The 26,858-nt window shown below is 36.7% G+C and overlaps 1 protein-coding gene across 1 annotated transcript in view; it reads right to left on the reverse strand.

Moving 5' to 3' along the window:
- The window catches only part of IPCEF1 (interaction protein for cytohesin exchange factors 1), a 75,055-nt gene extending 50,219 nt beyond the window's left edge, over positions 1–24,836 (reverse strand). Inside the window, exon 1 of the mRNA XM_063098488.1 lies at positions 24,667–24,836. Coding sequence (XP_062954558.1) covers positions 24,667–24,825 — 159 coding nt within the window. The 5' untranslated portion in view covers positions 24,826–24,836. The remainder of the gene's footprint in view (positions 1–24,666) is intronic.
- Between the last annotated feature and the right edge of the window lie 2,022 nt (positions 24,837–26,858).

The following is a 26,858-nucleotide window of genomic DNA, read 5'->3' on the forward strand; positions in this document are numbered from 1 at the left end:
AATTTCGAGCAATAATTCTAAGGAAACTAAACGAGATACAAGAAAACTCAATTAGACAACACAATGAAATGAGGAAAAGTATACAGGACCTGAAAGAAGAAATGTACAAAGAAATCAATGCCCTGAAAAAGAATGTAACAGAGCTTGTGGAGCTAAAGAATTCATTCAATGAAATAAAAAGCACAACAGAAAGTATAATCAGCAGGCTAGAACAAGCAGAAGAGAGAATTTCTGACCTTGAAGACAGTCTGTTCAAAACAACACAGGTGGACAAAAGAAAAGAAAAAAGATTAAAAATTTTGAAGAAAATCTAAGAGAGATAACAGACAACCTTAAGCACTCAAATATCCAAATCATGGGTATGCCAAAAAGGGAGGAAAAAGGAAATGGCATTGAAAATATATTCAATGAAATAATAGCAGAAAACTTCCCAGGTATAGGCAAAGACACAGATCTTCAAATTCAAGAGACTCAAAGATCCCCAAACATATTCAACCAAAAAAGGTCCTCTCCAAGACATGTTATTGTCAAATTGGCAAAATTCAGAGACAGAGAGAATCTTAAAAGCTGCAAGAGAGAAGCGGCAAGCCACTTATAAGGGAGCCGCAACCAGACTAACATCAGACTTTTCATCAGAAACCCTAAAAGCCAGAAAAGAATGAGACGATATATTCAAAATACTAAAAAACAAAAATTGTCAGACAAGAATACTTTACCCAGTAAGACTATCCTTCTTATCCAAGAAATAAACTATCCTGAGAAATACTTTATTTTTCAGACAAACAAGAAGTGCAGGAGTTCACTACCACACAACCAGCCTTACAAGAAATTCTCAAGGGAGTACTATGTTTGGTACATGAAAAACAACCATCACTGCCATGAATACTCAAGAAAGAACAAATCCCACCAGTAAAACAAAAATGCTAACAATAAAGAGAAAAAAAGTTTATTTACCATCCCAAGAAACCAACAAACACAAAAGGCAAAAAGTAAATCAGAAAGAAACAAAAAATACTTAAGACATTCAGACAAAAATCAATAAAATGCCAGCAGTAAATCAACGCCTTTCAATAACTCTTCATGTAAAAAGATTAAATTCCCCACTCAAAACACGAAGACTGACTGACTATATTAAAAAGATGGACCCAACAATATGCTGCCTTCAAGACACTCACCTCAACTGTAAAACCACATATAGGCTAAGAGTGAAAGGACAGAAAAAGTTATACAATGCAAATAGAAATGAAAAATGAGCTGGAGTAGCTATTCTTATATCAGATAAAATAGACTTTATACCAAAAACCATAAAAAGAGATAAAGAAGGCCACTATATAATGATAAAAAGGATCTATTCATCAAGAAGACATAACAATCATAAATATATATGCACCCAACATTGAAGCAGCCAGATTTATAAAACAAACACTATTGGACCTAAAGAAGGAAATAGACACGTGAACACCCCACTCTCAACATTGGACAGATAATCCAGGTGAAGATCAACAGAAAAACACAAGATCTAAACAACTCTTTAGAACAATTGGACTTGACAGATAAATACAGAATATTGTATCCAATAACCTCAGAATATTCATTCGTCTCATCAGCACATGGAACATTCTCCAGGATAGACCACATGTTATGTCACAAAGCAAGTCTCAAGAAATTCAAAAAAATTAGGATTATTCCATGTATTTTTTTCAGATAACAATGGATGAAAATTAGAAATCAATAACAAATGAAACTCTGGAAACTATGCAAACTCATGGAAATTAAACAACATTCTACTTAATGAAAAATGGGTCCAAGAAAAAATTAAACAGGAAATCAAAAAATTTATTGAAATTCATGAAAATAATGACACATCATAGCAAAACCTGTGGGATACTGCAAAAGCAGTACTAAAGGGGAAATTTATCACATTAAATGCTTACCTCAGGAGAATGGAAAGATGGCAAGTAAACCACCTAACACTTCACCTTAAAGAACTAGAAAAACAAGAACAATCCAAACACAAAGTTAGTAGATGGAAAGAAACAATTAAGATCAGAGCAGAACTAAATGAAATAGAAACCCAAAAAAAATGATACAAAGGATCAATGAAACAAAAAGTTAGTTTTTTGAAAAGATAGATAAAATTGACAAACCATTAGCAAGGCTAACTAAAAAAAGAAGAGAGAAGAACCAAATAAAAATTAGAAATGAAAAAGGTGATATTACAACTGATACCTCAGAAATACAAGGAATCATTAGAGACTACTATAAACACTATATTCCAACAAACTTGAAAATCTGGAGGAAATAGATAAATTTCTGGACACACACAAACTATCAAAACTGAGCCAAGAAGATATAGAAAATCTGAACAGGTCAATAACAATAAAAGAGATTGAAGCTGTTAGAAGGCTCCCAAAAAAGAAAAGCCCAGGACTGGATGGAATCACTGCAGAATTCTACCAAACCTTCAAAGAGGAATTGATGCCAATTCTCTACAAACTATTCCAAAAGATTGAAAAAGAGGCAATTCTCCCAAACTCATTCTATGAGACAAACATTACCTGACACCTAAACCAGAAAAGGATACAACAAAAAAAGAAAACTATAGGCCAATATCCTTGGTGAACATAGCTACAAAAATCCTCAATAAAATACTAGCTAACAGAATACAGCAACACATACACAAAATTATGCATCATGATCAAGTGAGATTCATCCCAGGGATGCAAGGTTGGTGAAACATATGCAAATCAATAAATGTGATACACCACATCAATTAAATCAATGACAAAAACCATATGATCATCTCTATAGATGCTATAGATGCATTTGACAAAATTCAACATTCATTCATGATGAAGACTTTCTATTAGTTGGGTATAGATGGAAAGTATCTCAACACAATTAAAGCTATATATGATAAGCCCACTGCCAATATCACCCTGAACAGGGAAAAGCAGAAAGCTTTTCCTTTAAGAACAGGAACTAAACAAGGATGCCCACTGTCACCACTCCTATTCAACATAGTGTTGGAAGTACTAGCCAGAGCAATCAGAGAAGAGAAGGAAATAAAGGGCATCCAGACTAGAAAAGATAAAGTCAAACTGTCCCTGTCTGTAGATGATATGAGCCTATGTATCAAATAGCCTAAAGCCTCCACAAAAAAACTCTTAGAGTTGATAAATGATTTCAGAAAAGTTGCAAGATACAAAATCAACACACAAAAATCAGTAGCATTTCTATACTTCAACAGTGAAAATGGAGAAAAAGAAATCAAGAAAGCTAGTGCATTTACAATAATCACCAGAAAAGTAAAATACTTAGGAATACAGTTAACTGAGGATGTGAAAAATCTCTGTGATGGGAACTACAAACCACTGTTGAGAGAAATTAAAGAGGACACAAGAAGATGGAAAGATATTGCATGCTTTGGATTGGAAAAATTAACACTGTGAAAATGTTCATATTACCCAAAGGGATCTACAGATTCAATGCAATCCCCATGAAAATTCCAGTGACATTTTCCTCAGAAATGGAAAAAACAATACTCACATTTATATGGAATAACAAAAGACCATGAATAGCCAAAGCAATCCAGAGCAAAAAAAAATAAAGCTGGAGGTGTAGTACTATCTGACTTTAATCCATACTGCAAAGCTATAATACCCCAAACAGCATGGTACTGGCATAAAAACAGACACATAGCTGATCTTTGACAAAGGCACCAAGTTTACAGACTGGGGAAGAGACTGCCTCTCCAGCAAATGGTGCTGGGAAAACTGGAAATTTATATGTAGGAGAATGAAACTAGACCCATACCTTTCACCATATACCAAAATCAACTCAAAATGGATTAAAGAATTAAATATACATCCTGAAACACTAAAACTCCTTAAAGAAAATTTAGAGGAAACACTTCAGGAAGTAGGATTGGGTACAGACTTCATGAATAGGACCCCAACAGCACAGGCAACAAGGAAAAATAAACAAATGGGATTATATCAACTAAAAAGCTTTTGCACAGCAAAAGAAACAACACAGTGAAAAGACAACCAACAGAGGAGAAAATATTTGCAAAATATACAACTGACAGAGGATTAATATCCAGAACACACAAGGAACTCAAACAACTTTACAGCAAAAAAAAAACAAGTAACCCAATTACAAAATGGGCAAAGGAGTGAAATAGGCATTTCTCAAAGGAAGATACATGCATGTCCAACAGACACATGAAAAAATGCTCAAAATCACTCAGCATTCGGGAAATGCAAATGAAAACCACTTTGAGATACCATCTCACTCCAGTTAGGATGGCTAATATCCAAAAGACTGAGAATGATAAATGCTGATGAGGTTGTGGAGAGAAAGGAACCCTCCTACACTGTTGGTGGGACTGCAACATGGAGCAGCCTTTATGGAAAATAGTATGGAGGTTCCGCAAACAATTACAGATAGATCTACCCTATGACCCAGCTCTTCCATTGCTGGGTATATATCCAGAGGAATGGAAATCATCATGCCAAAGTGATACCTGTATTCCCATGTTTATTGCAGCACTATTCACAATAGCCAAGAGTTGGAACCAGCCCGAATGTCCATCATCAGATAAGTGGATAAGGAAACTGTGGTATATCTACACAATGGAATACTACTCTGCTATAAGAAAGAATGAAATACTACCATTCACAGCAACATGGATGGACTTAAAGAAAATTATGTTAAGTGAAATAAGTCAGGCACAGAAAGAGAAATACCACATGTTCTCACTTACTTGTGGGAGCTATAAAGAAATAAATAAATAAATACACAAGCAAATAAATGTGAGTTGGAGGAAGAAGACAACAATCACAACAGTTCCTGTAACTTGTTAAGACAAGTGAACAGATATGATGTTGATCAGGGGGAGGGGAGAGAGGGAGCAGGGAAAGAGCAATTGGTAAATGGACATGAAAATCAACTGTATTGTATATTGATAAGTTAAAATAAAAAAATAATAAAATAAAATTATATATGCATGTATGTGTGTATATACTGAGTAAATGCATACTCATTCACATATATATATACACACATATATATATATATATATATATATATAATTCAGCTTATCTCTTGATGGGCTGAATAATTACTGAATGGTAGTTTTACCAATCTATCTCAAAGATAATATAAAGTATTCAAGGAACATAGACTGCATAAGTCAACTTGTTATACAATGCACAGTGCTTCCTACATATTCTCAATTACCTTTATATAAAGGTATAGTTTTGAAAGACTACGTTAGATTCCATCAATTCCACTTCTAGATATATACCCAAAGGAATTGAAAATAGGTACTCAAATAAATACATGTACATGCATGTTCACAGAAGCACTTTTTCACAACAGCCAAAAGGTGAAAACAGCCCACATGCTCTTCAGCAGATGAACGGTTAAGCAAATTGTGGTATGTCCATACAATGGAATATTATTCAGCCATAAAAAATGAATGAAGTACTGATACATGCTATGTGGATGGACCTTCAAAACATTAGATTAAGTGAAAGAAACCAGACACAAAAGCTCACATACTGTGTTATTTCATTTATAGAAAATGTCCAGAATAAGAAATCCATAGAGACACAACACAGATTGGTAGTTGCCAGAGGTTAGGGGAAGAAGGGCTTGCAGAGCATCTGCTCAGTGGGTATGGGGTTTCTTTTTGGTTTGCTGAAAATGTTTTTGAACTAGACAAAGGAGATGGTTACACACCATTGTGAATGTACTAAATGCCTCTGAATTACTCACTTTAAAATGGCTAATCTTAAGTGACTTTCATCTCAATAAAAAAATAAATCTATGTTAGGTTAAGGTATGTTTAGGTCAATTCCCATAATTAATTCAGAAAGAAAAAGAATCATTTAGACTCACCATTTGTTTCTACTTTCTCCTATCATTCATTTCTATGCTTACTGTTCCAGAGTAACTGTAGTTACCATAAATCCCGATGACTTCCATGTTGCCAAATCCCATGAACCCTTTTTAGTCCTCACTTAATTGAATTCTAGTGACTGGTACTACAGCCCACTCTGTCTTAAAATGCCTTTCTGTCTTGGCTTTTCTAACAATACACCATTCCTGCTCCCCTTTTCCTCTAACTACTTCCTACTCTCTTTCATAGGGTCTTCTCCTCCTGTCTGCTTCTTAAATGTCAGGGTTCCCCAGAGTTCTGTCCACAGATCTAGTCTCTCTTCATTCCAATAAACTCTAAGGGTGATTGTACACACTCCCATGGCTTCATGTATCACAATTGTACACACATCCATAATCTATACTACAAATTGGGATTCTACCCTGGATTCTATCCTGTCCCAGATTTCCAGCTGCCCAGTGTACCTATTCACATGGGTGTTCCATGGGCTCCCTTAAAGTGACAAGTCCAAAACCAAACTCATCACCTTATTCATAAAATGCTCCACTTTCTCCTGTGTTCTCAACTTTAATGAATGATGCCACTTGCTATCCAGTTGCCCGAAACAGAAAACCTGGGGGACATCACTGATGTTTCCATCCCCTTCTGAGCACCCATGCATATAAAAAAAGGCTGTACCGTTGCCACATTTTCCACAGGTCTCTAGTCCATTCATTACCTACCACCTCCTTCAGATCACCATTAACTTTTTCTTGAATTACTGTAAAAGTCTCCTAAAATGTTCTCCTTCTCTCTAATTCTGTCCTTTCATCCAATTTAGTGTCCAAATCACCGTAACAGCAAATCTTTACATTATAATCAATCTTCATGTCACTTTTCTAATGAAAACACTTCATGGTTCTCAATTACCCTTGGATAAAGTCTGTGTCTTAGCAGAGTATAAAAGGCCCTTTATGATCAAACCCTGATTAATTCCGCGATTTCATCTTCTCCAATGTCTCTGCCTCCTACTCAGCCAAAAACAAACAACAATACCTCCACAGAACTGAATTAGAATCGACACCCAATTTATGGCATGATTAGTCTCTAGACAATTTATTTTCAGTACAAGAAGCCCATCTCACATGTCAACAACACAAAAATCAATCAACAAACATGAATACATTTATATATGCTTTTACTAATATTGTTTATTTGTTTAAAAATAAATTAATGTAAAAGATAAATTGTAAATATTTGGGTGGATTCCTTTTTTGTATAACAGAAGTGATTGAGATTCCTTTAAATAGGAACCCAAACAAATCTGAGTGAAGACACCTTAGTGTTTTCCCAGTAAAGCTTGCCTTTATAAGCACAGGCACTTTTTCATTATTGTGAAGACAGCTGAGCTGTATTCAAAATCACAGATATGTCAAAATGGTCCTTGCCTACCCACTCTTACCACTCTTATTTAACACAGTATTGGAAGTACTAGCCAGAGCAATCAGGCAAGAGAAAGAAATAAAGGGTATCTAGATTAGAAAAGATGAAGTCAAACAAGCCCTGTTTGCAGATAGCATGATCCTATTTACAGAAAAAACAAAAGGCTCTACAGAAAGAGTCTTAAAGCTGTAAATGATTTCAGTAAAGTTGCTGGACATAAAATCAACATGCACAAATCAGTAGTGTTTATGTACTCCAGCAATGAACTAGCAGAAAACACAATCAAGAAAGTAAGCCCACTTACAATAACCAAAAAAAACCACCTAGGATTAAACTTAACCAAGGAGGTGAAAGATCTCTACCATCAGAAATACAAATCACTGATGAAAGAAATTAAAGAGGACACAAAAAGATGGAAAGACATTCCATGCTCTTGGATTGGAAGAATTAACATTGTGAAAAGTCCACACTACCCGAATTGATCTACAGATTCAATGCAATCCCCATCAAAACACCAATGGCATCCTTCACAGAAATAGGAAAAACAATCCTAACATTCATATGGAACAACAGAAGACCCTGAGCAGCCAAAGCAATCCTGAGCAAAAAAAAAAATAAAGCCAGAGGCATAACACTACCTGACTTTGTTTTGTGTTGGCACCCACAAACTTCCTTCTGAATCCTAATGTAACAAAAAGCTTACTCTCTTGTCAGTGATATCAAACCATCCTCTGGCCATTGTGCCAACTTGTCTTACCAAATCTAGTCTTGAATTCTAAAGCAACACAGTACGTTTCATTTTGTTGTATGATGTTCTATGATTTCAAAGTTCTTCCTCCTCACAATTCAGCTCATCCCCTTTTCCCAAAATCTCAGATTTTGTTCATCTCAGTGCAGTGTCACGTGCAGTTGCTGTCATTAGGCAACACTAAATACACACTTTCATCAAAACATTTGTGTGAAAACGTTGAAGGGGGGGGAGTAAAACTGATCATCTCTCTCATGTCATGAATCACCTTAAACACTCCGCTGTTATTTACCTGCAGGACTTTACAGAGCCATTTATTCAACTAACATTTAGAGGGCACCTTTTTCACCTAAGGCACTACAAAGTATATGTAGGATAGACCAGTTAGCAAATCAGAGATCTCTGCTCTTAAGTGAAACAGAGATAATAAGCTCAACACATAAGCACAAAAATTACATGGCATGTTGTACGCAATAATTGCTATTAAAAGAAGTAAAGCTGATCAGAGTAAAGGGGTTTCAGAAAGTGAGCAGGGCAGGTTGCCTACTGCTCCCAGGGACTATAATTCCCCTTCTACCTCACTCTCCTAGATGAATTTCTAGGATTCACCTTAAGTGTAACCTTCTCCAAAACTGTTTTTCTGCTCCTCCTATCCTGGAATAGGTGCCCTCCCATTTGCCCCCAGAACAATAGGTGGGCTTGCCTTATAGTATTTCTCTTACTGTATTTACTTGTCTGGTTTTCTGTCTGCTTTTCCAAAAGACTGTGAGTACCATGGAGAAAATAATTGTGTCATATATATTAAATATATATAATATATAAAATATGCAATTATACATATATAATTTCTATACAAGGTAGACATTTGATATGTGTGGAATACACAAATAAGTCTTATGAATGAATGAATGATAGAAATATTATCTTTTTCTTCTGAAAATAGAGTGTTCAAATGAGATGCAGAAGACAATTTGGCAGTTTCTAAAAATTATAAGTGTATAATTACCATACAACCCAGCAATTCCACTTCTAGGTATCTACCCAAGATAAGTGAAAGCATATTCTCACACAAAAATTTGCACACAAATATTTATAGCACCATTATTCATAATAACCCAAAACTGGAAACAACCTAAATTTCATCACCTAATAAATAAATAATGTGGTATATTCATACAATGGAATACTGTTTAATAATAAAAAGGAGCAAACCACTGACACACACTAAAACATGAGTCAACCTTGAAAACATTATGCTAAGTGAAAGCCAGGCACAAGAGACCACATATTACTGTGTGATTCCATTTGCTTGAAATGTCCAGAAAAGGCAAATCTGTAGAGACAGAAAGTAGAACAGTGGTTGCCTGGGGTTGGGGGTGGGAATGGGGATTAACTGTGAATGGGCATGAGGGATCCTACTCGTACAATGAAAATGATCCACAGTTGATCTATTATGATAGTTGCATCACTTGGTAAACTTACAAAAAATATTAAATTGCAAATATGAATGGGATGAATTTTATGATACATAAAATGTGCCTCAATAAAGCGGTTTTCAAAAACATGAGATGCAGGAAAGTTTGTGGAATAAAAATCTGCAAATCAAATCCATCCTAATATAGCTATCAGGGAGACTTGGAAGCAGATGAAATATGAGGCATTTATGAGTCAATAACTATTTGTTCAAACTTTAAACACAAAATTGGGTTAATATTCCTAATGCACTATGATTAAAGTTTAACCATGGTTTCAAGTTTGACCTATAGGAATTTTAGAGACATAAATATTTATATAAATTTGCCACCCTTCAGACATTTTCAAAAATTAACTAAAATAGGACATCAAATTTTAATATTAAAATGGTAAGTGCAGAGGCTTTTCAGGGCAGTGAAAATACTCTATTTTTATAATGCTGGATGTATTTCATTACACATTTGTGCAAACCCCTAGAATGCCCAGCACCAACAGGGAACCCTAAATATGGACTTTGGATGGTGATGTTGTGTCAGTGTAGGTTCATCAATTGTAACGAGTGGACCACTTCTGGGGAGGGGTGCAGTCTGTGCACATGTGGAGGGAAGGGGTCTAGATCTCTGTACCTTCTTCTCAAGTTGGCTGTGAATCTAAAACTGCTCTACAAGATAAAGCCTTTAAAACAGTTAACTAAAATAGGACATCAAATTTTAATCTTTAAATACAAAAATAAGTGTCCATTGCCATTATAAAGTTTGGCTTTTTCATACCACAAATCCCTTGCAAAATAGACAAAATTACTTCTTAAATATCTCCATAGGTCAGAAAGGTAGAAGGGCAGACCTAGAGAAATAAGAGTAATGTATATTCCAGAGGCTAAGCAGGTCAAAAAAGACCAAGTCAGAAACAAATAAATGGTCATAGAGGAAATTACTATATATTCATGGTTAAAAGTATTTCCTTCGTTCTAAGAAACCTAATTTTTTTACACTTCGATAATTCTGAAATCAAAAGGCACCTTAGAATCTACATATATTTTCATTGTAGCGTTTTCCCCATAAAACCTGTTATTAAATAAATTATAGGTCTTAAAACACATAGAATCTTAAATTCAGGGAAAAAATAGTTTTTAAAAAATAAAATAAAGATTTCTTTGTAATATGCTTTTGGAATTACTTTAAGAAAATTTAACTGAGGTTACCCAATTAATATCAAAATCAGGAGAAGCTCTCCATTTCCCCAAATACATCTGTTGTTCTCTCAGTTCTGCCCTGAAACCCACAGGACAGTGGGAACTGAGAAAGTCTAAACTCAAAGCAGAGCTGTCCATTTTCATGCCACCTAAGAACAGCTGTCACTAAATTCTCATGGTACACACACACTTGTGACTACTACAGAAACCCAAATTATATTCTCTAAAATACAAGCTGAAAGTAAACTGAGATTGAAGGAAAAATAAGATAAAATTGATTGTTAAAGTGCTAGTTCTACATAGAAACAATCTCATATATTGCTGGTGGAAATGCAAAATGGAACCCAATGGAAGGAAACTGATCAGTAACTAGCAAAAATGCATTTACCAAGGGCTCGCAGGATAGCTCAGTTGGTTACAGCATGGCACTTATAACACCAAGGACCAGTGTTTGATCTCTGTACCAACCAGCCAGAGGAAAAAAAAAACAAAAAATGCATTTACCCTTTGAGCCCGAAATCCCACTTTTGGGATCTGTCCTAAGTATACCTTTGAAAATATGTGTAACCACATGTGCATTGCAGTATTACTTATACTTACAGAATATTGTAAAGAATGCAAATGTCCCTCATCAGGGGACAGTTGAATAAACTATGGTATCTACACACAATGAATACCTATGAAAAATGACATGCATACATACAGAGTAATCTCCAGGACACAGTAAGAGAAACTGAAAGCTGCAGAACAAAATGTAAAGCAAGCAATTTTGCGTAAGTAAAGGAGGGTGGGATATGACCTGATGTACACACCTACTTGTAATTGTAAAAAAAAAAAAAGCAATGAAAAATAACCGAAAACTCATAGAAAAGGAGGGAGGAAAGAGGGTAGAGAACAGGAATGAAAGCTAGACTTACTTGGTTGTAACTTGTTACATAGTTTTGACTTTGGAATTGGGTAAATGATTTTTTTTTTAAGTTCAAAAATAAAACAAGCAATTCCCAAAATTAAGAACAAACAGAAACAAATGAACCTGACTAAATGTAAATATGGTGACATAACCCCACACAAATAATCATTACTCTATGAGACCTTAGAGCACAGAATTTTGACTACACATAGTCAGGGAAATATAGTCTAAGGACTTTTAGTAGTGACATTGATATTATCATTTTTAGACAGTTTGGTAGTTTTTCTCTACTCCTTCCCCCCAAAATTGCACAGAATCTAAAGTTTTCCCTCTTTCTCCACTTGCAATACTGTCCGTGACACTGCACTGTTCTGATAAGCAGCTCACCTCCCTCTTCCTTCCAGAAAAGGAAATATGAAGATTAGCCCACCAAGGCAACATTCTTTCTGCAAATACTACCTGGGCCTGCAGGCAGAGAGCTGTGCTTAATTAGCATTAGCCTGTGACAAGCACTGCACGGAAGGAAGAAAAAATGATTTTTTATTCTGTTTGGTTTTTTCTTCTGGAGATCAGAAGCAGGTCTGGCAGAGAGAATGTTTGAAATCCTTTTAAGAAATATGATTATCTTGAGTGACAGCTAATAAGAGCTAACATTTATTAAGAACTAAGCATATGTCAGTGAGCTATTATTATCGTAGCCTTTAGAGGAAAATGATCCTACTCCAAGTGACAGAACCCATGAAACTGATCAGTTTTTAACCTAGAACACCAAACTACATGGACATTGTCAAACTGGGAACATTATGTGGTACTAATAGCCTGACAGAACTCAGACCAGGACCCGGCAATCAGGTAAATAATTTGAAACACAAGACTAAAGAACTTCAGTCTCAACCAGGAGCTGAACTAGAAGAAGAGGATCTGCAGTCAATGCATGGCACAGAAGAAAGAATCAAGATCTCCCCATGCAAGCCACCTACTGTGTGGTCTTACGCAGACACTTAACCTCTGAGTCAGTGACCTCACAGTGAAAAAGGAGGTATAATCAGCTATTTGAGGCTAAATAGAATTAACATAGATGTATGTAATACCGTAAACTCATTAAAACCGTAAAAAATTTAAGATTTTACTATCTTTAATTCCTAGGAAATCAGAAATAGGAGTAAAAAGAAAACAAAAGAGAAGAAATGATCCAGAAAGAAAAAGTTGATGTAAGACAAGCTTTTTGACTCCGGTCACTCTCAGCTGAGCCCTCTGAATAGTTGTGTCTCGGTTTTCCCTTGTCTTCTTTGCCTCAGACTAATGTTTAAAAAAAAATATTTTAATTCTTTGGTGAACAATAATGCTAGCAAGCCTATTATATTCTTCATACATTGTTTGGAGTATATTTTTATTAAACTATTGTTGTGTTTGGGTTTATCTAACATTACTCGATGTATATAATTGGATTTTGATCCAGAGAAACTTTCTTCTTACAAATGCCTAGAAATAGATATTCTACATGGAAAACATTGGGTAAATGTTTGTGGCTAATAAACTAAAAACCCAATTTCCTACAGAACCCAGAGATTCCTGGCATTCATTATAAAAATGGACCAAAAGTGCTGATGATAATCATAATGGTTCTGAAGATGTTGAGGTTCCAACAAGGGGGAGAGACAAAGGGCTCTGAAGGAAGCAGGTCACTTGTAACAGATGACTAGTTACATGTGACCCAGCCATATCCCTTCATCCTTACCCAGGGCACACTGGCCACGCAGGCTTCTCTAGCTACCCAATTCCACTTTTCCAACTGTGCAGAGGTACTCAGGAATCATTGCCCCCAGGATAAGCTCTCAACCAAAGACTGAAGGGACTTGGTGCAGAAATACCCCCAGCTCCCTTGCCTCTGGGCATGAAAACTGGGGTGCAAGTTTTTCACAGGATCTCAGAGCTCCCCAGCAGGATTAAGCTTCAGCCACCCACAGCCATATGTGCTTTGTAAGGAGAGGTGCATTTAGATAACTTTTCACCCTCTCTCACTTCCCCATTCCCTTTCCAAGTATTTCCTGGATCACTTCCCAAACAAACTACTTGCACCTAAATCGTCTTCTCAGGGGTTCCTTCTGGGAAACCTGAACTGAGAGGCCATTACCCACACAGCAAATGTTCCTACTCATGGTAACCGTGAGCAGCTCAAATGCTCGGCACCATAACCCCTCCTTACTATTTCCTCCTAAAAATTTCCCAAGCATATGTCTACCTTCCTGTCCCATTAGATCCTATTAAGTCATGATCTAAAAGGGACTTGCATCCTATTCTGTGATTTGTAACCCAGCTCTCCCAGCCAGCCACTCTTCCTTACATTCTTCCATTCTCTCCCTGTGGAATCATATTTTAAGTGAAATTAAGTTACTAGTGAACTTTCCAGTGTCTGACATACGAGGTAGTCATTACCTTCTGAAATGTCATTTTCAAAACAGTTAAGATGAAAACCTCAAATGTAAAAGAATTGTGGGTGGCTGTTCTCTGCGGTATCAAGTCCTCAGCACAGCACACAAGCCCTCACACACAAGGCCGTTCGTGGTCTGTCCAGCCAGCCTCATCTCCCACCTATTCTTCTAGAAACCTTAAAACCCAAGAGATGTTATCGCTGTCACCTATCTAGGTTGATCTCTTCAGAAGCCCAGTCAGAAAAAGGAAGAAGGCAATAAATAAGAAGGAAATGTTTTAAACGCATTGTAATAAATTTGATTAAATCTCACTATTACGGAATAAATTATCTCTCTTGCTATGTAATAAGTTGCATCTACTATTCATGGCTAGAACAAGAATAGAGGAAGAACAGATAAAGGAACATCGTTTAAGAAAATTTAAAAACTGGTGCATTCCCTTTCAATATTAGAGATTTAAGAGTAATAAACATTTAATTCTTTTAAAATTACAGTTAGTCAACGTACCACATAATCTTGCCTTCATACAATGTCTATTAAATCTTCAGATATTTAAGAAACTTTCCAATTTCTTCAAGCTGTCTTTTTGAGTTTTATGAATATTATTAAGATATCACTCAACAACAACAAAAACCAAACAGCCTGATTCAAGAATGGAGAAAGGACATTTCTCCAAAGAAGGTAGACAAATGGTTAATAAGTACATGGGAAAGATGCTCAAGGTTACGAGTCGTTAGGAAAATGCAGACCAAAATCACAGTGAGATACCACCTCATATTCATTGGGATGGCTACTATCAAAAAATAAATACATACATAAATAAGTGCTGCTGAGGATGTGGAGAAATTGAAATCCTTGTGCACCGTTGGTGGAAATGTGAGGTAGTGCAGGTGCTGTACAAAACAATATGGCAGTTCCTCCAAAAATTAAAAATAGAATTTCCATATGATCCAGCAATTCCACTTCTAGGTGGATATACCCAAAAGAATTGAAAGCAAGGTCTCAAAGAGCTATTTGTGTGCCCATGTTCATAGCATCATTATCTACAACAGCCAAGAGATAGAAGCAACCCCAGTGTCCACAAGTGGATAAAAACAGATAAACAAAGTGTGGTATACCAACGCAATGGAATACTTAGCCTTAGAAAAGGAAGGAAAGTCTGGCAAATGCTACAATGTGGATGAACCCTGAAGACATTATGCTAAGTAAAATATGCCAGTCAAAAAAGGACAAATCCTGTATCATTCCACTTACATGCAGGACCTAGAGTAGTCAAATTCATAAAGACAGAAAGTAGAATGGTGGTTTCCAGAGACTAGGGTGAGAAGGAATAGAGAGTTATTGTTTAATGGGTACAGAGTTTAATAGATACGGTCTCAGATTTGCAAAATAAAAAGAGTTACTAGAGATAGATGGTGGTGATGGTTGCATAACAATGTGAACGTACTGGATGTCACCCAACTATACCCTTAAAAATGGTTAAGATGGCAAATTTGATGTTACGTATATTTCATCACAACTTAAAAATAAATTTAAAACAATCTAAAGCTACTACCCTGAAATCATTATTAGTCAGTAAAGGATGAAAATGCACCTGCCACAGTAAGTTTTATAAGTTTCAAAGTGTGACAGTATCACACTGTGGCTAACGTGCTGTTAATGAGCACCACCTCTTTCACAGGTAAAGCCATCTATGCATGTTTCTGTTTAACAGAAAAGGAAGCAGAGGCTCAGAGAAGGTGGGTGGTTTGCTAGGTTGCCAAGTGGCTGCAGTGTCACGGTAGAATCTGTCCTGATTCTGAACCCCAGGGTATCTTCTACTATACAGCATGCCATGTCCTTGTATATTTTACAAAGACATTGCTTCAAACAAGTTTCCCTAAATTCTGACTCCTTAAAAAAATACTGTTTTTTTTTTAATATCCACTGCCAACTTCCTTTTGAAAAGTTCTTGAAACATGCTTTATGGAAGATTAAACCCAGCAGCAGGGTATCAAATGAGTTTATCAGTTGACCTGTCTGTAGAAGTAGCTGAGCCCTGGCCCTTAAAAGAGCTTGCTCCAGAGGGATGATAAACCTTCAGATAAAGACTTCTCAGGAAAATCCTCAAACCTAACCAAAAATTTAGCTCATCCCGTGGGCCACTGCTGATCCTATTGCTTAGGAAATGTGCACACACCCTCACCACTAACTTACATTTAACCTGAACTCTTCCTCCAGAATAGGAACTACCCAATGCCTGATGAATACCCAATGCCTTCTAGTCCACTCTCCTCTCCTATGGCTTAAACTCACCCTTCACACAGAGTCAGTAAGTATATTTTTAGAATCTCCAGCACGGGATTAGCCATAGTTACCAAAAGAAACCATTTCTGGTGTCTGAAAATCCTTAGCACAACTCTTCTGCACCCGAAAAGTCACAATATTTATGCAAGAATATTTCTTCTAAAGCATAGGTAAAATTGCTTTTCTTTGCATGTATTCCTTTGATTTTTTTTTTATATTGCTTTTAGTTGCTTTTGATCTTCTCAAAGCAGCTCTGAATTATGGAGAGATAGTGTTCTTGGTCAATGTTTACTTGTAAGAAAATGGATGCATAGAGAGCTATAACACTGCCTTAGAGGGACACAACTTCATAAACCACTGCAGGACTAGATCCAGATGCCATGTCTCCCTTATCCCATGCTGCTGAAACCCACCTTCCTGCCTACTTGTGTAGAAGAACAACTAAAGTATATATACACGTATACATACATGTGTTTATACTTATACTTATCAATATACTAATATACATACATTAATTTTATACACATATTTATACACTTATTTTTTAAGCTAAATACACATCACTTTATATTTGTTAGTGAGTGAGTGCTTGTGTATTCTATTTCCTGTTAGTTATTTTAAAGGATTTTAGAAAAAAAAGTTCTGATTTTATATTTTATAGATTAATAAAGAAACTATGATATATCTATATATATAACACAATCATTAGAAATGACGTTGTGGATATACATGTGTTGATATGAAAATATGTTTCTAATGTATTGCTTAGTGAGAAAATCAAGTAACAACATTACGCATCATATCATTTTATTTTGGGAAAACAGGGAAAAAAAAACGTTTGGAAATATACACACCAAAATGTTCACAGACATAATGGTGAGATTGTGTATGATCTTATTTTATTTCTTTCTTTCTGACGATTCACCTCCCTATCTGTATTTCTTCTTTTTTATTTTGCTTATTTACATTCTCTATTTTTTTCTCTAATAAATACATATTATTGTATCATTTTCAAAAGCATTTTTTTAGTTACTTCTAATTTTTAAAAAGCAAGAAGATGAATTCTACCAAAAAAAATAAATAAATAAAAAGAGTAAAACAGACAGAAGTTGAAGAAACACTAACGGAAATACTATTCCCTGCCCACCAGAAAAAAAGAGAATGGGCTGAGTCCCCTGAGTGGGCATTTCACTGTTGTGAGCTAAGAGAACTGTCCTCCTGCACACCCCAACCATGCCATCGACTCTGCCATCCTCTCCCAGGTCAGTGATGCCCAAGCATATCATTGCCTCCTGAGAACAAGGCAGAAGAACCCAAGTACATCATAGCTCTTGATGTTTCACAAATGATTTTGCAAAGTTTGGAAAAAATTTAAGGGAAAACAATATTGGTAATATAAACAATTGTTCCCACATTATATGGAGTTAGCAATAGGAAGTTATTAAGAACAGTACGTTCCAACTACAGATGGCCTGACCATAAAGCTATGGCCAAGGGACCATTATTTTAGAAATACTTTAAGGGATCTACGAAAGAAAATAAATGTTAGGACATAATGATAACATCACAGACAATAAATAAATCCAACTAAATGTCCATTTTAAAAATCTTTTCCACGTACGTGAAATTATGATGTCAGAAGTAACAGAATTCAAAAAAGACCTCATTCATTCCTACGTTCAAGTGTCCTAACGGTACCTAAACAAACATTTTTACCCCTCTGATCCACGAGCATCACCTTGAGGTAACATGGTCACTCACAGCTGCTGAAACGTCATATTTTGTCCCATTAAGATCTGTCAACACTTCACCCTCTCACTCCTTTCCAAAACAAATTCTAGGAATATATGTCAGCAAAAAGTTCATCAATTTTATACAATTGGTTTGAACTGTCTTCACTGAAGAAACATTTTAAAACATTGAAATTTTGTTTTCAATATACTCAGGATGGCTGTTGGCTAAAGCAATGAATATGGAGTCCAAATAAATTAGAAGCCCGCAATTCATAAGCATCTCTTTTTGGCAGAACTCTGGGAACATGTCAGTGCTCAATAACGTTTTCATTAGTTGATTTAAATAACTAATTGATAATTAAGTACAGACAGTCCTCAACTAAAGATGGCTCAACTCAATGATTCTTTTTCACTTTACAATGATGTAAAACCATCGCAATTTTTATGTCATATGCAGTATTTAATAAATTACATGAGATATTAAGCACTTTATTATAAAATAGGGTTTGTGTAGATTATTGCGCCCAATTGTATGCTAATGTAAGTGTTCTAAGCAGTTTAAGGTAGGCTAGGCTAAGCTATGACGTTCCATAGGTTAGGTGTACTAAATGCATTTTAGATTTACAATATGTTCAACTTAACAATGGATTTGAGACATAACCTCATCGTAGGTCAAGAAGCATCTGTAATGTAATAATTAAGTAGTTCAATCAAAAAATATTGATGCCTATTCTGTGCTTATTACATCCAGGGTCTAGGGACACAGTTTAAATCAGACAAGTAAAGAATATGTCCTCAGTGCTTACACTGCAATGGATAAAAGAAAAATTGAATGTAATAAGCTATGATTGAAGCATTCTTAAATTCCTGAAGAAATTCTTTCTAATCTATGGTAAACTAGCTCAGACATTTTTCCAAAATTTATGCTAATAGACGATTACTGATAAAAGGTACAGAAGACTTAGTATCTTTTTCCAAGGGAAAATTGACGCATCCTTTATTTTTCCTAAGCTAAAAATAAGGCACTTTCGGAACAGTTGTCTCATGAAAAGAGAAATTCTGGTTTTCAAATAACACTTTCTATAAGGAAGAATTCTGTCTAATCTAAGAACTGATTAGATCTTTGCTGTAGAGATTCTCATAACACTTATTCCAAGAAAAATGTCTTCCAAATCTAAAATCCTCCTAAATTCACATGAAATGCACATGCAGCTAAAGATGGAAAACATATTATATATACACAGTTAATTTAATCCACAGACACGTGGAATCACTCAGACAGTAAGGGAGAAACACGATCACAGTTGTGCAGATTGGATTCTCAAAGAACTGAAAAGTCTGCATAATATGTATTGAACCAGATATTAACCTACAAATCTCATAAGTTTACCTGAAGTTTTTATTAAATAGAATTTGGTGATTTACCTTTTCTACACAGAGCCGAGGGGATCCCAGGGCTCCTTTGAACTGTTGATGCAACCTAATAAATGGCATCGAAAAATAGTTAACTACTGAAAAACTCAAGTTTCTGGTGACTTTAGCAAAGAAATAGTGTACAAAGCTAAAATAAACTAAAGAAGTAAATGACAATGAATCTAAATGAAATTCCACATTTTTAGCCACAAATTCTTCCTGCCTCAATTTTCACAGCATTTTTCCAGTTTCCCCAGGCTCTAAAACTTGGAGTCTTTCTTATTTTAGCCCCAAATTCTTTGTGTCCTACATCCAAGCACTCTCCATCCTTGTCCTTTCTTATTAGCATAGTGTGTCCCAAATTTTTATTGTTAGCACTCTAGTCCAGGAGTTCACGTCTGAAGGCCTTCATTTTGTCACCATTTCCTAACTGGCCTTCTGAAAGCTCCCTCCTCTTCCAGTACATACAGTTTATTGCTGCTGGGTTAATATTTTTCACATGTTTATTTCACTAGATCACCTTCCGGCTCAAGAATATGCAGTGGCTCCTACTGCCTGCTGGATCAAATCCACATTCCTGCACCACGTGCCCAAGGCCCCAGTTTACTGGGCCTGGGTCACTTCCTTTTTTTTTTTGGACCGGTAAGAGGATCGCAACCCTCAGCACGGTGTGGTCTGCACCACGCTCAGCCAGTGAGCATACCGGCCAGCCCTATATAGGATCCGAACCCACGGCCTTGACGCTAACAGCGCCGCACTCTCCCGAGTGAGCCACGGGGCCGGCCCCTGGGTCACTTCTAAATGGAGAACCCATGCAGCCTACAGGAAAGAGCCGAGCTTTGGTGCTGGAAGACCTCATTTTTAAACCCTTCTCTGCCATTTATTCATTATGAGACTTTGAGCAAGTTACTTAAATTCCCTGAGCTTCAGTAAACTTGCTTGAAAAAATCAAAATAATAAAATCTATCTTGCTGTATTATTATGAGATTTCAATATAATGTCCAGCACAGTGGGTTGGCACCGCTCATTTATATTTCCTTCCTTTGTTCACATTAGTCCCCACACTGGAATGGCCGTCCCCCTTCCCTCTACTCCCCCCAAAATCCTCATAAAGTGTTAGTAAAATGGGAGCAGCTGTGCAAGACCTATTTGGGACAATGGGGTCTTTCTACCAAGCTTTCCTGTATCTGTTTTTTAAAAATAGAGGTGGAAATCTCTTTACTGGAAAATTATTTCCTGTTGAAACCAATCCTTATTCATGATTCCATTTCTCAAAACTCCCATGGGCAATATAAATGCTGATAATTCCTAATTCTCATTTATTTACAAAGTCAACACATATTAATTGGGTGCCTATTAAATGTCAGACAATGAGTAAGGCACTAATGATGTACCTGTGATCTTGCACTACAGAAATTATCATCAGTTACGGAAAACAAGTCTGTCGAAGACGCGCAAAAGAAGGAGAAAGTGTACGATGGTAAGAAAAGTCTAGGCTGCTCAGGAACCAGGCAGAGGCAGACAAATTTAGGTCAGAGGATAAGGTAAGCCCACCTAGAAAGACAGCTGTTGAAACCGAAATTTGACTTAGGAGAAAGCTTGGTGGAATTAGGTGGGAGAAAGATTTCAGGACACAGAGACCAAGAGTTTTCTGAGCAGAGAAACAGTACTTGCAAAGGCTTAGGGAGGGCCAGCACACATGCTACCAGGACTTAAAAGAAGTTCCATGGCTGGAGCTGGGTTGGGGTAGGGAGTGTGGGGAAATAGGAGAGGCACCGGTTAAGGAGACTCCCATCAGCTAGGAAATGAATTTGTACTTTATCCTAAGGGTAAGGGAAAACAAGAGTGTGGATTTTAAATCCAGGATTTTAAACAGCCTGGATTTTTATGGCTGTTAAACTTGCATGTGGTTTCGTAAGACTTGGCATGCCATCCTGTGTGCTGTGTCACACTCTAAGCACATGAAATGTGGTGTGAAAGATGGTGCATGAGTCTCTGGACTTGACCTTTCTCAAGGAAGTCTGGTAGTACAGCTTGAAGCAGCGAAGTGTGGTGAAAGGAAGGTACACCATGCATCAGTCACTGGGTAACAACAACAACAGCAAAACCAGGAAAGAGAAGAGGACAGTGTGGTCCCCTCAGGCAGTGTCAGTGAGCCATAGAGACAAGCAAAGGCATCCACTGAGACCACTTGTACTTTCACCAGCAAATGGCCCTAGATTTCATTTCTAGAGTGGTTCTCTCAGGACCGTATTGAAGGCAGAACACAGGGTGGTCTTAATCATGTCATTTATCCTGGTCCCCAGATGGAGTCAGGTTGGCATGTTGCAACAATCATGGGCTTAGAAGTCAAAGGAGCCTGAATGTGAATCTGTTCTCTTCCACTTACTACTTGTGTGTCGTAGGGCAAGTTACAGTCTCTCCAGGTCTCAGTCTTCCCAGCTTTCATAACATGGCCACAATTACTGCCTCTGAGGGTGCTTTTGAGGAGTAAATAAGAGTGCGCATGAAAGGATAGAATACCTAGAATATCCACCCTGTGGCATATAATAGACCCTCATAAGAGGTGGCTCTTACTGTGATACTGTTGGCTCTGTAACCTCTCAGCGTCAGGCTATACAAGAAAGTGTAAATGTCCTCCCACAAGAGTAAGGAATATGGAAAGTAGAATAAGAAGCCTGCTTTGGGAGCAAACTTTATTGAATTTGAATTCTTTAAGTGGCAGAAAGTAAATAAATGTTCTTAGCTTTAGGGTATGTGCTTGGCTCTTATTTCACAGTTGCTACTCACAGAGATAGCAGGAATATGACTGCTAATTAGGTATTCATTGAGTAGCCTTTATTTTCTTACAATGAACACATAATTAAGATGTCAAGAGTGTGTGTGTGTGTGTGTGTGTGTGTGTGTGTGTGTGTGTGTGTGTGTGTGTGTGTGTGTGTGTGTGTGTGTGTGGAGAGAGAGAGAGAGAGAGAGAGAGAGACTATTCCCCTATGGAAGGGAAGGGTCCTTCTGTTACATACCACTAATTTAATTCGGTAGCTCCCTGGCCAGAAAAGAGCAAGTATATTCTCCATTCTTTGTTACTAATCTAAATGTATTCAAGTATGTGATTTGCAACCTGAATATTGCTTTCTGTGTTTGCATGAAAGCAAGTCGGGACAGGGGTGCCTGAGTGTGTCTGAGACTCTGTCCTTTCCCTCTCGTCTAGTCTCAGTCAACACTGCTGCTCCCTGTGGAAGCACGAGTTGCCCAACACCTAAAATAGATAACTCGTTGCTTCTCTAAGAGAAGCATTGGCCAAATGAGCTGATAGAACCTAATGAGCCAAGTCTGCAAGCATGTGCTACTCAGAAGGACTTCCTCTGAATTCTGTGAAGACAGGGACAGCACCCAGAACATCTTTGCTGAACAATCTGATTGACCAAGAAGATGAATGCCCTGCTTATATCAAAGCTGTATTACTTCCCACAGAATGTGCCACACTCCGTCAGTACCCAATCTTCCCAGCAGCCTCTGGAAATTCCCCCAGACCTACTAAAAGGTAAACCAGTATGTCCTCTCATTTTTTAGAAGATACAGATGACAATCACCTGCCACAACTACCCAGAACAAGAGACTAGAATAGCATAAAACAACAAAGGGAAATTTACATTAACCTTAATTCCTCCTAAGAAGGGAGCTGTATGTGTTAAGGAAAGCTCCCTCACAACATAAGGTGAGACTGCAACCCCAGGTTACCTTAATTTGGCTAAAACTGTTCCTGCTAGACAGACGAAGAAGGTATGTAGAAGGGGAGAAGAAAGGGGAAAAAAGGTGACAATGAAGACTGCACCTCTGCAAGGTGACTCTTGTGAACACCCTAAATCTTTGATGAAGTTGTTAAAACTCACGAAATGCTTGAAGAAATGTGTTTTCACAAACTCGATGAGGAGCTTTCTACCATGTTTTACATGGGGTGAAACCAAAGCAATAAGCTTGGAGCAGGGGAGCAGAGAGCAGCCCAGGAGAGTGTGCTTATTCCAGGTCGCTGGAATTGGAAGTGGGTTCTATTTAACCAAATCTTCAAAGGACAGGTGCCTAGGGGCATGTGGGTAACACATATTTTTGATTAGTGGCCAGTGAATGTAAATTTATCAACTAAAAATCTGGCCCACAAATAATAGTCAGCACTTATTTTACATTTATAAAGGTACATGCTCTATAGCTCTGTTGCTTGAGTGATGGGCGTCCATAAGTCATTTTAAAAGAATGGTGTCACATAAAATGAATTTTTCTAGTTTGTGAGCAATTCCTAAGTACTTTTCTCTTAATTGACTAAAAGACATCCAGTGTTCGTGGAGAGAGTTCCTACTTGGAAAAGTCCCTGCTCAATATTCAACAACAGCACTGTTTTCAAAATATTTCAAGCCTTGAAAGATCAGCACACATTCTAACAATAACTTTATTTCCAGCCCTTTTCAATGGGAAACTATCCTGTGAAGCAGAACCCACCAGTGTACTGCCTATTAAAGGATAAATTAGGCAACTATCTTGTCAAGTGTCATCCAAGCATCACTAATTTAATGTCATCACTGAAAACACCAGGAACGAGAGACAACAGTCACCAACACAAAGCTGGCACACAGGTTAGTGATTCCAAGCCAACCCACCTAGAAAAGAAGGTCCAAGGAAAAGAAGAGGAAGACGACAGCAAAGCAGGAGACATGGAAGTAGCTTCTCTCAACTGAATCAATTTGTACCTTTAATAGGTCATAAAGCTGAGTCCCTTTTTAGTAGAGACCTTAGCAATGTGAAGTTCCCATATTAAGTGATACCCACGTAAATCCTGAAACTATCAGAATCTCTCCTGGAATAGTAACATGAATAGAACCTGAAAGCATCCTTTAGCAAGGATACAGATTTGGACATCCCCTTCCTCCCCAACTAAAGAGTAGTCAAGCAGGATAGTTTTCTCCTCCATAAAATACAATAAAATAAATAACCTACACATCTACTGAACCAGGAACAATTTCTATAACTTATTTGTTTATTTGCTCTGTTCCAAGTCCCAGAAATCAAATTAACTTCCCCACAGAGATCACCTGATCCATGATCTTTACTCTACCCTTGATTAACAAGGCTGGGAACAGGAGAAAGAAAAAGAACTTACCATTTGATTGCTATACCAGTACAGCGATGACCCCTTCAGCACCACCCAGAACTTTTTCCATTTGTTGCTTAGGAAAGTTCCCTTTTCCTTTTTCTTATACAGCCACCCTTGGCAGTCAGCATGTCCCAGATCTTTACACGATATCCTCCTCCGACTCATGGTGAAAAACCCTGCAACAATTACATGAGGAGGTAAGTAAAGTATGACCCCGACTTACGTGACAGAGTGAAAGGCAACTTGTAATTGTTTACCTCCTGGGAGTTGGATTTTTCACCAAGATTAATGCAAAGTAAATGCAAAAAAAAAAAAAAAAAAGTCATGTATTTGTTCTATTTTTAACATTCATTTGATGCTTAGAAGGTATAAGATGTGGCCAAAGAAATGATAAGACTAATATGCAAATACTACTGTATTAGTCTAAGAATATTATTCACCAAGAAAAATTTTAAAAATTAAAGCCATGAGGCTGGCAGTCCCTTCACTGCAGTAGCACAGCTCCTTGCTACAATAATAGCAGTAGTTATGCAATAGATGTTCAAGGGTTAATGCCCACCTAAAAACACAGCTACTTCCCGACTCAGTGCCAGTTTTTCTAAGCTCTATTGACATACCACGAGGGATTAATCCAAATGAACAGCATGTCTTTATTTCTTAAAATCAATCCAAACATAACCAAAAATTAATCTGCCATCCACCTCCTGATACTAACATTAAGACAAACAAAAATCTGATCCCAAAGAAATCATCCAGGAGAAAACCCACACGAAAAGGGAATAAAGAAACAGAAGACATCGAATTACCTTGAGTTTTCTTCCTCGGCTTCTGACGCAAGGGAACCTGCTGAAAATGCAGGAAGGAGAGAAAAGAGGAAATTTCTGATTGTGTTGTAACATTTGTAAAGAGAGGAGAGAGGAGGTGGCAGTGTTTATGAGCAGGATGGAATCTAAAAAAAACTCTCCAAGCAGAGCTGAAGGGGAGCTACTAGCTGAGGCACAAAATGTGCTAATTAGAATCAATATACATTGAACTGAACCTGAAAAAAAGAAGGTAACAGAGCATTTATCACGAATGTTTCCTGTTTCCACCCACAGGCAGTTCCTTCACTACTCTAGCTATGAAAGCACCATGTTCACTGAAGTTTTAAAAAATCATAAAATATTTCCCCTTTTACATTTTTGTGAGAAAAGGAAAAATATATCCTGCTTCTTTTCTTGCAATTTCTAAATAAAAATGATTATTCAAATAAACCTGGAAAATAATTATTGCAATCTCAAAATATTATAGATTCAAATTGGACTGCTAAATTCATGGTCCTGCTACCACATAGGGTTATACCTAAACCACATGAATTAATCATCCCAGAAAAATAAATTCCACAATCTTTTTTCGTGAGATCTTAGTAACTAGCAACACTTCTTATCAGGAATTCTTATTTACAGCCTAATTTAAATTTATTATTCTGTCTTTAAGTGTCTCTGAACATTTCTCACATGTTTTTGGAACATAAATTAGTTACCAACTATTATTTTGTACTCGCTCTTCAAATATTCAAATTAGACTTAAGACAATATATCTGAAATACACATTTTTTTCACAATACATTTTAAATAATTTATGTAAAATCAGACTACCAGGAAAAATAAGAAACAAACAAAAAAATGCTTTCAAATGGCTGTGTGTGTGTGTATGTTTAGAGAGAGTTTTAGCCTAAAGAAGTTTCACTTTTCAATAACTAAGCTGAATTTACTCAAATTTAAATGATTTACCCTTTTAGGTTTACAGATAGAGAATTTGGGAAAAAAGTACGCAATATAATAACAGTTCTAAAAGTTGGTATGTTATCTTATTACAGTGTTTTATGTTATTCTAAATGTGCCTGGCTTGTATTCTGCACATCTAACTGTTGATCTAATTGCTATTATATATGGTTCTACTATATGTTTGAAGAAGGAATATGATATGGTGCAAATAGGGTAGGATTTTTACATCCAGGGGCTGGAATAAATTCATAGCTGTCATAATCAGCAGTTGTGTTACTCAGGTAAAAGTCACTCTCTGAACCACTTCCTCGTTTGTAAAATAGAGATATTTATTATAATTCCAATTCTGTAAGTCTCATTAAAATTTGACAAGATGTATTTGTGAAAAATAAACATTACCTTCTATGAGTATATGTAATATATCATTGAGAT

Source organism: Cynocephalus volans, chromosome 5 (assembly GCF_027409185.1).
Source record: "Cynocephalus volans isolate mCynVol1 chromosome 5, mCynVol1.pri, whole genome shotgun sequence".
Lineage (NCBI taxonomy): Eukaryota > Metazoa > Chordata > Mammalia > Dermoptera > Cynocephalidae > Cynocephalus > Cynocephalus volans.